Source organism: Odontesthes bonariensis, chromosome 14, assembly GCF_027942865.1.
Source record: "Odontesthes bonariensis isolate fOdoBon6 chromosome 14, fOdoBon6.hap1, whole genome shotgun sequence".
Classification (NCBI taxonomy): domain Eukaryota; kingdom Metazoa; phylum Chordata; class Actinopteri; order Atheriniformes; family Atherinopsidae; genus Odontesthes; species Odontesthes bonariensis.
Window position 1 is genome coordinate 15,459,484 of NC_134519.1, and position 12,717 is coordinate 15,472,200.

The 12,717-nt window shown below is 41.1% G+C and overlaps 1 protein-coding gene across 5 annotated transcripts in view; it reads left to right on the top strand.

Moving 5' to 3' along the window:
* Positions 1–12,717, top strand: part of pde1cb (phosphodiesterase 1C, calmodulin-dependent b) — a 126,134-nt gene that overhangs the window by 11,870 nt on the left and 101,547 nt on the right. The window contains exon 1 of one of the 5 annotated variants that reach the window (XM_075483107.1): positions 6,407–6,849. The exons of the other annotated variants lie outside the window; for them this stretch is intronic. Coding sequence (XP_075339222.1) covers positions 6,768–6,849 — 82 coding nt within the window. The 5' untranslated portion in view covers positions 6,407–6,767. Of the gene's footprint in view, positions 1–6,406; positions 6,850–12,717 lie in introns of those variants that run through there. 5 annotated transcript variants of the gene reach the window in all.

The window sequence follows — 12,717 nt, forward strand, 5'->3', positions numbered from 1 at the left end:
AGAAAAAAGTTATAGTCGTAAATACACAGTTAATAATAATAATAGATAAATATATAAATGGATGAAAACTAAATTGTTAGATGAATGAACAAAGTTGAAAATCAAACAACACAATAAATAAATAATGTTAACACATATTATTAAATAAATGTTAAGGCAGAAATATAATTCTGTCACATTTCATACTTGAGTTAAAGCTTAAACTTTTAGATTCTTTTTGAAGCTGTTATTGATATATTCACTTATTTTCAATTTAGGCCATTTCAGTTCTCCATAAATTGTCCTCATCGTATCATGAGTTACAAAGCATGAAAAACTGCTATCCTAGGTCAACGTCAGCACCAAGGTGTGTGAATAAGGGGAGGGAGGCAAACTCTATTTGATGAGCTATCGAGCACTTTGCCTGAGGCACCATGACACCTTTACTTTAACTGTGGCAGGCGACAAAATAAATCAAAGGCAGGTGGATTTTATAATCGTCTAGCTACTTGTGCTGATATTTTGCTTTTAGCAAGGAAAGGACAAAGTACTGAATGCTTCCCTTTTTTTTTTTTATTTTGACGTGTACCTTCTAAGGCTTTTAACAGAGTGCTTTGTGAAAAGCTTCTGTTGCAACCTTTATGGGGCAAAACATAAAGCTGTGGAACACCACGCAAACATCATGAAAATAAAAGCAGAAGCACCCTCTTTCAGTTAAGTGTATTATATAATCTCCACTGTAACCCCCAAAATGCATTATTAAACAAGGAGCTTTGAATATGCTGTAATGCACTTTGACCATGATATAAACTGTGTTTGCGGAGAACACTTTCATTTGAAATCCAGAGCTTTACCGCATTCCTTCTCTCAATTACACATTATTCACAGAATATAATGATATTGGTGACGTGACTCTTCAGTAATTTGATATCATTAATCAAATTGACACCCCTGAGACATCAAGAGGTTATTCATGTAACGGCTTAAAAGCACATTGTAACCAGTTTGAACCCCACAAACCAAGTCTGCTGACAATATTCCCCCGCATACCCTCATTAATTTAGAAGCTACCCTGGAACAGACAGCCACTTCATGCTACACAGTGACACACAGTGTTGCAAAATTGGGATCCTCGTAAATTGCTACCTACAGAATAAAAGGCCAAGGCGAGCAGAGTGACATAAAAGGTGAAAAAAGAAAGAGCTCAACCTACAGCTCATAAATAAAATGAGTGTCACTTTAATTCTCTAACAAGTGTAAAATGCGACTCAAAGTGGCTCTGCTGCAAAAAGATGGATGCCCTGTTTATGATTTGTCTCCATCTCCTTAGACTCTGTAACTGCAACATTACACTAGTTATGCATTTGTTACTGTTGGCAGTGTTTTATAGTTTGTCTTGATTTTATTATGTCCATCTTCAACACTTTGAGGGTTAATAGGTGATTACTCAGCTCCAGTGTTAAATCCATGTGTTAGTGCAGTGGTTTCCTGCAACAGTTACCATGTGGCATTTATTACAAAAAATGTTCAATGTTGAATAACATATACAGTACATAAATAAATAAATATATATATATATATATATATACATTATTATTATCATTACTTTTTGGTTGGTTGGTTTGTTTGTTTGTTTGTTAGTTAGTTACCAAAGCATTATCCAACATTTTTTAATTTATCCATTAATTTTCCATAATCACTTCATCCAAGTCATGGTCAGGATCAACAGAGAGGCAAATGACACAACAACTATGCACACTTACACTTATTCATAAGGTCAAAGTATAATCCCTAATCAACCTAACATAACAGAACAAGAGAACCACACCTGCCCAGTTGATATTTGAACCAGGAAACTTGCTGCTGTGACACGACAGTGCTAACCAACATACCACTGTGAAGCCCTCGACTTTTCTATATTCAATTTTTTTTTTTTTTTTTTTTAACTCACAATTCCTGAATTCTTGATGAGGGTTAGCAGCATGAGACAATTTGTGAATATTCACAAAATCACCAGCTTTATCTTTGGCAGATTCTGGATTTCTCTAGTCTAATAGTCAGGTGCTCGATAAATCCATCATTTAAGATACCTGACCCTATGCAGCACCATAGCAGATTCACAATAACGGCTCAAAAACTGTTCAGGTACAAAATTTTCTTCACCCACAGATACAGCTGAAGTTTTAATAGATCAGCACGTCAACGTCATATCTCTCTATATGTAGTCCTACACGATGATGTTCACTTTCTACGTGTTATTTCTGTATTTTTGGCCACAAATGCTCATGAGGGCGTCTGAGGAGGTGCTGGAAGGTGCTAAATCATAGCTATCAGTGAATCAACAGAGTCCACTGGTTTGGCACTCATCCTGCAGGACATCAATTATTATACAACTGTCATTGTCATTTTATGCTTCCCTCACCCTTTATCATTCCTCACATTTCTACTGAGCTGGTTGCCATTTGGACATTTAAATGGTTAGGGTTAGAGTTAATGTACATGGTCAGGTCTACCTGTCACAAAAGACATGGTTAGATAGCCATAAAAATATATATGTGACCCGCTCTGGCGAAATGAGTCGGAAGTCGCAACGTTCTATTTAGAGGTACGGGCAGATAACGTGAAAAAACAATGGATTAAAAAATTTTTTTTTTAGCTAATTTCAAAGAATAGACATTAAAAAACAATCTCCCAAAGTTGTATAGTCCATATAATTGAGGAAAGGCACGTAAATGACAATTCAAATTGACTTGCAAGTTGTATTAAATGCGTTAAAATTGAACATGTTGAAGAAATTCATCGATTCCTCTCCCTTTAACGTCTACCGTTCCTATTACCTCTGAGGATTAGCCTTTACCTCTGAAACGTCTCTATCTCTGCTCGCTTCATAAAACCAATCAAAATGCTTAAAAATGTACACAAACAGTGACACAAAGGCCCACAATAGGCGGGAAGTCACGTTTAGAGTGACTGGTGCACGCGATTGGTCCAGCCATCACTCCTGTCAAACTAGCTATCTGTGTTGGTGTAGCCTAAACTAATCGTAGAAAGTCTCTCAATATTCGTCATTGTCAAAAAAGTCATCGTCTTATATTACAATATTAGTATCGTGTAGTACAGTGTAGTGAGTTGATCTGTGTTTTTGTTTTAAAATGTCATTCGCTAAAGAAAGTAGAGTCGCGAAAGCTTTAAACTCTCGTGGCGTCCAATTTTAGCTCTGCTGCTGGACAGCAAGACTTGCTAGCGCTATTACTGATTTATTTATTTATTTATTTTTTTCTTTTTTTTTTTTTGGAGCTGAGGTGATATCTTCTGAAGAAGAAAATGACAGCGATGTCAAAGACTCGGATATGGAAAAGGAGCAAGAATTCACCACTCATGTAGAAGATGACGATGAAGTCATTGAGCAACCTTTGACTGATAGGCCTATTAATGAGGTGACGAGGGCTATGTCGAGCTGTAAAGCAGTGTGTGTGGGAACAAAAATAAATATTTTCTAATCATTTTGGCGTCAGTCTGGTTTAATACCATATTTATATGTGTACAAATAACTTTGGTAAAATTAAGCTTTAAGATAAAGAGTTTATCCCTTTACATTCCCAGGATTTTGAAAGATATCAACAAAAAAACGGGCAAAAAACTTTAAACGCGATTTTCTCAGGTTTTCAATCGTAAAAAGAGGGTGGAAGATCATAAATCAAATGGCCATATTTTGAAAACCATCCAACGTATGACTTTGACTATGGTATCATTTTAAAGCTTATTTCCACTCCTTTCTTTTGATACCAAAATCTCAATTTTGACATTTGGGTCACTGACTCATTTTGCTGGATCAGGTCACATATGGTTATGATTTGGACGATTTTCAACTCATGCCTCGCTATTTCCATTATGTAACATGAGCGCTGCCCAACAGAAAACAGTAGCCTAGAATTACGTAACCATCATATCATTTCTAATCATTGATGATGATACAACTATAAAGTTTTGGAAAAGTGAATGAATGTATGTATTACATGACTTGCAGTGTTTCCCACAGATGTGAAGGCAATGTGTGGTGGTGGTCCGGGGGTTGGTTGGGTGTAAAAAATTAAAATTCTTCAAAATAATTCCTTCGTTAATAATTGGTCACACAAAACTTTATTGTATTAACCCTTAAGAACCCAGACCCATTTCTACTTAAATGAAAATTAAGGGGGTTATAACACAGACTAAATAGACCACATAGAACCCATTTCAGAATTTTTTTCCAAAATACCACCCCCCACTGTCAGAGATCTGTAGTGTGACATATATGTCACATTGGGAGTTAAGAACCTGGATAATTTCTCCATCAAAGAAAATTATGGGGGACGTAAGGATGTGTGACACCTGTGTCACGGTGGGTAACACAGGTGCGGCTTATCTGCAGATATTCACATCTTCATTGTAAACAAATGAATAACATAGCTAATTACACTGGTCGGACTGTTCAGCTGTTTCAGACTGATACCTCCGGTTCAGACTGGTCCTCGATCATCATCAACACGCACTTCTCTCTTTCAATCGCGGAAAATATTTTTCAATACTCATCTGGATTGAAGCAGCAAACATTCAGTGTAAGAGTTTAAAAAAACTACTTTATTTGATTCACAGCTGCTAGTGTTTAGACCTCGACAACCCAACTACATTTTTTTTTTTTTTTACGGCAAACTTGCAACTAGTTAACTTTATAAAGAAGGCGTAATCGCTTGCTATGGGTCGGGACGGGACAACATTGTATTCAAAATATAAAATTTTTATCGGACTTTTTAATGTGTGATTTTTATAAAGGTGCACGTGATACCAACCTTTCGTGAATTCTTTCGGTTGAGCTAATCTACGCGATGCTGAGACTAGCAAGCTTCCACGCTTCCAGGGAAGCACGAAGGGGAGGGGCTGTGTGTGTGAGTATGTGAGAGACTCGAGGGACAGAGACGGAGGTAGAGCAGGGAAAGGAAATGCAGCTTAACGAATACGAGTATTTTTTAAATAGCGTTAAAAAAAATAATACTAACGAAACGCAATATGTGGCGGCCGGTGTTTAATCTGTGGCGCACCGCCACAAATTAGTCTATGTGTGGGAAACACTGACTTGTGATGAGATTGGGCTACCCTTGTTGAATTATAAGGATTTTATAAACGTATGATATCTTATATTAAAATTTGAAAGATAAACATTAACTCTGTACATAATCCAACTAGTTATTATTCTTTCCTCTGGGAATAATTAAAACAATAATTATGTAAAACAATAATTTCTCATAGACTGGGTTGTTTATAAAAAACTTTATTAGTGTGAGAGTATTGTAATGTCTCTGAACCCCTGTGCTTTGTAGCCACATTGTGTTAATTATATCATGCTGATTGTTATTTTGCGAAAAAAAAAAATGTATTAGCTCAGTATTAGTTCAAATCATAAAACATTCTGCATGGGGAGTAAAAGTAATTTGGATTGTTTTTTCGAAAACATCATTAAACCAATCAAGCAAGAGTGAGCATTTTAAACTAGATGGCTACAGATGCTTTGAATTGTACATAAATGAATAATCTAATTAAAAGACATTGAAATTTGAATTTTATCATTGGATTTGTCCACATGCTGTTGAAAGCCCATTTAATGAATTTGGGAGAAGGTCAAGTCAGAAGCCTTCATAAAGAGCTCCCGCGGAAACCGATTTTGGGGGGGGGGGTAATGAAACGTGGAAGGATTCCATATCTAAATGTCAGATGGTGCTTATATGCAGAGCTTTAATCGTCTGATCTGGTGTATGCTTGTATGTGTTTGTGTGTGTAAATATTAGGAGATGTGCGCTGGTAAAATGAAATGTAGTTTTATTAAGCTTAAAGGAAAGGTTTTTCATAGATAACATGTCCTTGCTCCACCCTTTATAAATCAACAGCCATTGAAAAGAAAAACACATACAGATGTACACACATTCGAAGAACACTCTCACAAATGGAGCCGTTCAAATGGATGGAGATTTTTTTATTTTTTTTTTCAAAAAAGAACACTGTATGCCCACAATGACCTTCGTCTCTCTGTGCCTGTGCAAATAACTCATGCGAAATGAAAAGCAGTGGCATTGATTTAATGACTCTCTCACTAAACACACACTGTCACTCTCTTCCTATCTCTGTTTCACCCTTTTTTTATGTGACTGCACGATTTCCGTGCCAGTTTTTGTATGTTTGAGACTAAATCCTAGAAAACTAGAACAGACTCCAATCAGTTTGTGCCATAGCAACTCTGACCTTTGAATGCTTTTGCTCTTAATTTCTGACAGTAGGAGGAGCCACATTCATTGTAACACTTCTAGAGATGTCCTCTTCTAACCATCCCCGCCACCCACTACACACACCTACTGTACCTCTTTGGGAGGAGAGATGAGGAGAGAGAGCAGGAAGGGAGGGGTGGAGAAACATTGAGAGGAGAAAAACAAATCAAAGAGCCATGAGCTGCTTGAAATGAGCTTGTTGAGGTGTGAGAAATGGAGAGAGGGAGAGAAAAGATAAGCACAACAAAAGCACAGGGTGGATAAGGACTTGAGAGAAATTCTCCTGCTCCTTTTTTTTTTGTAACGAGAAGTGGCGAGTCTATGACAGTTCTCCTCCAGAGCGCAGCACTAACCAGAGTCAGAGGACTACATTTTTCGTTCTCTCCACAAGGAGAGTTACCCTAACGGATCTGAAACAAGACGCCACACGTGACAAGAAGCATTAAAACGAGATTAAAAGGGAGCAAGGGGCGACCGGAGGGTGCCAAAGAGATGGAAGCTAACTCTAAAAAGCATCGATTTAGGAAAGGTCGGAGTGCCACCTTCAGCATTGACGGCTTCAACATCACCATAGGTAAGAATCTGAAGAGCGAGCCGAGAATGAGGAAATAGTTTTTGCATGTGAGCTAAATGCAACAAAGTATGTGTGAGAGGAGCAGAACGCATGAGAGAGACAGAGCGTGCGGCTGTGCAATGAAGCTTGCAGCACCAACACAACATCGTTAAACACATCACATTTCAGGCTCTCTGCACAACTTGACACATTAGTTCATTCAGCTGAAGTTAGTGCTTGTCTCCGTACTGCAACTACACCATGGAAACAAGGGGACTTCAGACTAAAGCTGGTTGTGGCTGACGTCATCAGGAATTCATTCAATTGTCTTGACAACCAGAGTTGTGTGCCACTTGCATGGTTTTTTTAGCGCGCTCACAGGGGAAAGTGATGGAACACACTTAAAAATATACTGATCTAAAGATTTTCTGTGCAGTCTGCATGAGGTCATTGTTTCCTGAAAATTGGCTGTAGTTATCGTGAACAGTAGTTTGGCAACTCTGTTATGCAAACAGCAGTGTGCAAGTTGTGATGATAAACACAATATGCTGATGTTGTCAGAGGCAGTCCTGTTTGATTGAATTAGAAAGTGTGATAAACTTCTACTGAAAGTCTCACCTTTGTTTATTGTACAAAATTAATTTTGAAACCAAATTTAATAACTACTAATAATCACTTTTGAACTATTTTTGTTTTCAAGTGTAACTCAGCACTGAATCATATAGGGTTGAATACTGTGGCTTTACTTTTGGCTACACCCCTATCTGTGTTGCACAACAGTGTATCTTAAAAGTGAATTGTGCCATTCATTAAAGCTGCAATAATCTGTAATATGTGAAGAGCAGAGCATATGACATCGTCTTGTGACAGTGGTTCCCCACAGAGACCAATCCGCTGACAATTATCACCCAATTTTAATGCTAATTGTGTTAGTTTTACTGCCAGCAGCTTCTTCTTATGGTCAACACATTCTCATCCCACAACAGCAGAATAAAATAATTATTTCAATGACAACCTAGACCTAAACAAATATGACTATAATTCAAGGCAGTGTAAAGCAGTGACATAGTTGGCCGTTTCTTTGTTTGCTGAGATTGAGATAGCTAAATAACTGGTTAGTTATAGGACTAGGCACCAAAACTATTTTTGTTAGGTTTAGGAAACGTGCAACAATCTTCTCCTTCGTTTTTCCTGGTTACCTGGGTGTCATGTTCCATTGACTGTGATGAGCGCACCGCTTTCTGTCTTTGGAAAGCTTTCACACAACTCAACGACTTACTCAAACGACTGTTTGATATCAGGTGGTTACTCGAACAAACGACTCGGTTTGTCATTTCTCTGGCGAGATCAGGAAAAGTTTTGTTTCATTCTTTGGGCTCACGTCAATCCCTCTTTTGAACGCAACAGGCAGCTGTTTGCAGTAAACAAGGTAAACTAAGCTTATGCAATAAAATAGTTAAATAGGGAATGTAAGGTGGATTTTTTTTAAAGTACACAGAACTCCAACAGTAGGGGCTATTTTTAAAGGAGAGAAAAGATTATTTCAACCAAAGGCCTTTTGCATTTCCACTACTTAAAGGATATAAGTAAGCTTATTAAGTCTGGGGAAGTAAGCAAGGTATCTCCTTGTTGTATTCTGGGGGGGTTGTCATGCTGATCAACAAGAAAGTGCACTTTAGCTGCATCAATTCATGATCTGTTAATGTTAATTGTTGAATTTGAATGTTGTATTTTCAAACAGTAAAAACCGTTGGTACAGCTTAAAGCTAACAGATTTCCAAGTAGCAAATAGTAGAATGAATGTTAGCTTTGCTCTAATAGTAGTCACTTGTGTTTACCACAGGTTTGTGATTACATCACGTTAATTTAGCAAAAAAAAAAAAGCATTTTATCCATTATGCACAGGAAGCTTGCACACAGAGTCTGATGTATTTTATCAACTTCTCCCTTGGGTATATTCACAATTCGTGGCAAATTGGTTCTTGGCCACATTTTCATCATGGCTTTAAGTAACATGATACAAAACAAGAGAAATAAATAGTTAGTGGTCAGCTTCCTATAACAAAAATCACTCCTCTCTAAACTTTTGTGCATTTGCTTGTCTTGTGATCAGTAGCCTGCCAATAATTTCAAATAGCAAGCTGTTTCAAGATTCAAGATTCAATAGGGTTTATTGTCATTCCAGCCATATACACAGTAATACAGTGCAATGAAATGACGTTTCTCGAAGTTTTTCAGTGCAACAAACAGCAACAATAAAGAACAGCTGGGACAACAGAGGTGATCAGATCAGTCTCTGAGCACTGAGGAATCGTATGGCCTGGGGGAAGAAGCTGTTTTGTAGTCTGGTGGTGACAGACCGTATGCTGCGGTACCTTCTGCCAGATGGGAGGGGTGAGAAAAGTCTGTGAGGGGTGGGTGGGGTCTTTAAGAATCCTGGTTGACTTGCGGATGCAGCGTGTGGTGTAGATGTCTGAGACGGAGGGGAGAGTGACTCCAATGATCTTTTCAGCCGTCCTCACCACACGCTGAAGGTTTTTGCGGTCCAGTTGGGTGCAGTTACCGAACCAGGCGGTGATGCATCTACCCAGGAGGCTCTCTATGGTCCCTCTGTAGAAGGTGGTGAGAATGGTGGGAGGGAGGTGGGCTCTCTTCAGCCTTCTCAGGAAGTGGAGACGCTGCTGAGTCTTCTTTACGGTGGAGCCGGTGTTGAGGGACCAGCTGAAGTTCTCCGCCAGATGGACACCAAGGAATTTGGTGTTCTCCACAATCTCCACCGGGGAGCCTTCGATGTGCAGAGGCTCGTGGTCCCTCTGTGCTCTGTGGAAGTCAACAACCATCTCTTTAGTTTTGTCCACATTCAGAGACAGGTTGTTGGCTTTGCACCAGGTGATCAGCTTTTCCACCTCCTCCCTGTATGATGACTTGTCGTTCTTTTCAATGAGACCCACCACGGTCGTATCGTCAGCGAACTTGATTATGTGGTTCGAGTCGTGTAGTGCTGTGCAGTCGTGGGTTAGGAGTGTGAACAGCAGTGGACTGAGCACGCAGCCTTGAGGTGCCCCTGTGCTCAGTGTGGTGGTGCTGGAGGTGTTGTTTCCGATCCGGACTGACTGGGGTCTCTCCGTAAGAAAGTCCAGGATCCAGTTGCAGAGGGTAGTGTTCAGGCCAAGCAAGCTCAGCTTCCTGGTCAGGTGCTGTGGGATGATAGTGTTGAATGCGGAACTGAAGTCTATGAACAGCATTCTGACGTAAGTGTCTTTTTTGTCCAGGTGAGTGAGTGCTAGGTGGAGGGTGGTGTTGATTGCGTCGTCGGTGGAGCGGTTGGCTTGGTACGCAAACTGCAGGGGGTCTAGGGTGGGAGGCAGATGGTTCTTGATGTGCTTCAGGATCAGCCTCTCAAAGCACTTCATGATGGTAGGGGTGAGTGCGATGGGGCGATGATCATTGAGGCATGACACAGGCGACTTCTTGGGCACAGGGACGATGGTGGTGGTTTTGAAGCACGATGGGACGATGGCACTGCTTAGGGAGATGTTGAAGATGTCCGTGACGACATCTGCCAGTTGGTCTGCACATCCCCTGAGCACACTCCCGGGAATGTTGTCTGGGCCAGCAGCCTTACGTGGGTTGACTCTTTGCAGAGTCTTTCTCACTTCAGCTGTGGTCAGGCATAGCACTTGTTCGCCAGGGGGGGGGGTGTTCTTCCTTGCCACCACATCATTCTCTGCATCAAAACGACTGTAGAACACGTTCAGCGCATCGGGCAGGGAGGCATCACTGTCACAGGCCGGTGTTGTTGTCCTGAAGTTAGTGATGGCTTGGATTCCCTGCCACAGCTGCCGTGTGTCTCCACTGTCTCTGAAGTGGCCGTGGATTTTCTGGGCATGTGCTTGCTTTGCATCTCTGATAGCCTGGGCCAGTGTTGCCCGCGCTCTGCTCAGGGCCTCCTTTTCTCCTGTTCTGAATGATGTGTCTCTGGCTCTCAGCAGTGCACGCACCTCAGCAGTCATCCATGGCTTCTGGTTAGAGCGCGTGGTGATGGATTTGATGACCGTGACGTCATCAGTGCACTTACTGATGAAACCAGTGACTGAAGCCGTGTACTCCTCTAGGTCAGTGGAGCCGTTGGTGGTTGCTGCTTCCCTAAACATTTGCCAGTCAGTGCACTCAAAACAGTCCTGGAGGGTAGAGATGGCTCCTTCCGGCCAGGTCTTTACCTGTTTGTTGACTGGTCTGGAGCGTCTGACCAGCGGTCTGTATGCTGGGATCAGCTTGACGGAGATGTGGTCAGAATATCCCAGGTGGGGGCGGGGCTCGGCCCGATATGCACCGGGTATGGTGGTGTAAACAACATCCAGCGTGTTCGCTCCTCTCGTAGAATTTTGGAAGCACTGTTTTTAGATTTGCATGATTGAAGTCTCCGGCGACAATAAGCAGTCCTTCTGGATGTTTGTTTTGGAGATCACTGATGGCCCCGTACAGTGCGGTTAGCGCTTCCTTAGCGTTAGCGCTGGGAGGAATGTACACAGCTACAATGTGCAGGGAGGAGATCTCTCTTGGTAAGTAGAATGGTGTACATCTCACGACCGCATATTCCACCAGCGATGAACGGGACTTGGAGACTAGGACAGAGTTGTTGCACCAGTCCGTGTTGATGTAAACACACAGTCCCCCTCCTTGTGTCTTACCGCACAGCGGGTCTCTGTCGGCTCGATGCGAGGCTAGTCCGTCTAGCTGAATGGCCGCCTCCGGGATGCGGTCGCTGAGCCATGTTTCTGTGAAAACATACACACGGCAGTCCCTTGTGTCCCGTTGAGTAGTCCGTTGTAGCTTGATGTAGTCCAGTTTATTTTCAAGCGGACGTTAGAGAGCAGGATAGACGGGAGAGCCGGTCGGCTAGCATTAGCCATCAGCCTAGCATGGACACCGGCTCTCTTGCCCCTCTTCTGTCTTCTCTCACACCGCTTTCGGCGCCTCCTCACCCGGCCCTTGTCTTCAGGCGAGCTCGAGAATTTGCGAAGCAGGCTGGTAGACTGTAGCGCATCCTTTGTCTCCGTTGGTAACGCCGTTGGGCAGTGTTTAAGTCCCATAAGTAGACTCTGTTGGTAGACTTGTGATACTGCATCTGAGTGTTGCAGTTTAGCGGATTTCAGACACATAACTTAACGATATAAATACAATAATACACTAAAATTACACTGTTTTACACAGTTTTTCCTCTCGAGGGGTCGCTGCGAAAACGATCGCGCCGCCGCTTTATCTTTTTTTCACGATGGTCTGCTACGATCTGTATTCATTACATCGTTTTTCATAGACTGTTTTGTACGTAGAAACAAAGTGAATCAGTTTATCAGATGCCATTGTGAATAATGACTTTTGCATGCATGGTGGATCCGAGGGGTTAAATACCTTTTAATGAATCATTTATGGGGGTGATCGAAAACATTGGTGACTGAGATTGGTGATGGAAAACAAAAGGAACGAAATGCAGAAAGTTTAACTTTTTCCAAAAATTGAAATGACAACAAAAGCTGCACAGTCAGTAGGTATGACTGGCATATCGCCAACTCTGGTTTATTTTTTTTAATGTGTGACAATATTGGATGGAAAATATGAACTTGGTGGACAAATGTTTTTACCTCTCTTGCATTTCTTTACAAGAGACATTTATAAGCTGGCACACACTACCTATAAATCGGGAAATTTCTCTTAACCCTCTAACCGCCAAAGTCGCAGAATTGCGACATGACGTCAGCATAAACAAAACAGTCTGTAGACAAACTAAACGGGCTTTAAGGTGTTCAGTCCTCCTACCACTAGTTGGCAAACATGTTACCCTTTCAAACAAGACCAAGCTCACGTCATTTTGTAGTTCAGTGTTTTTAT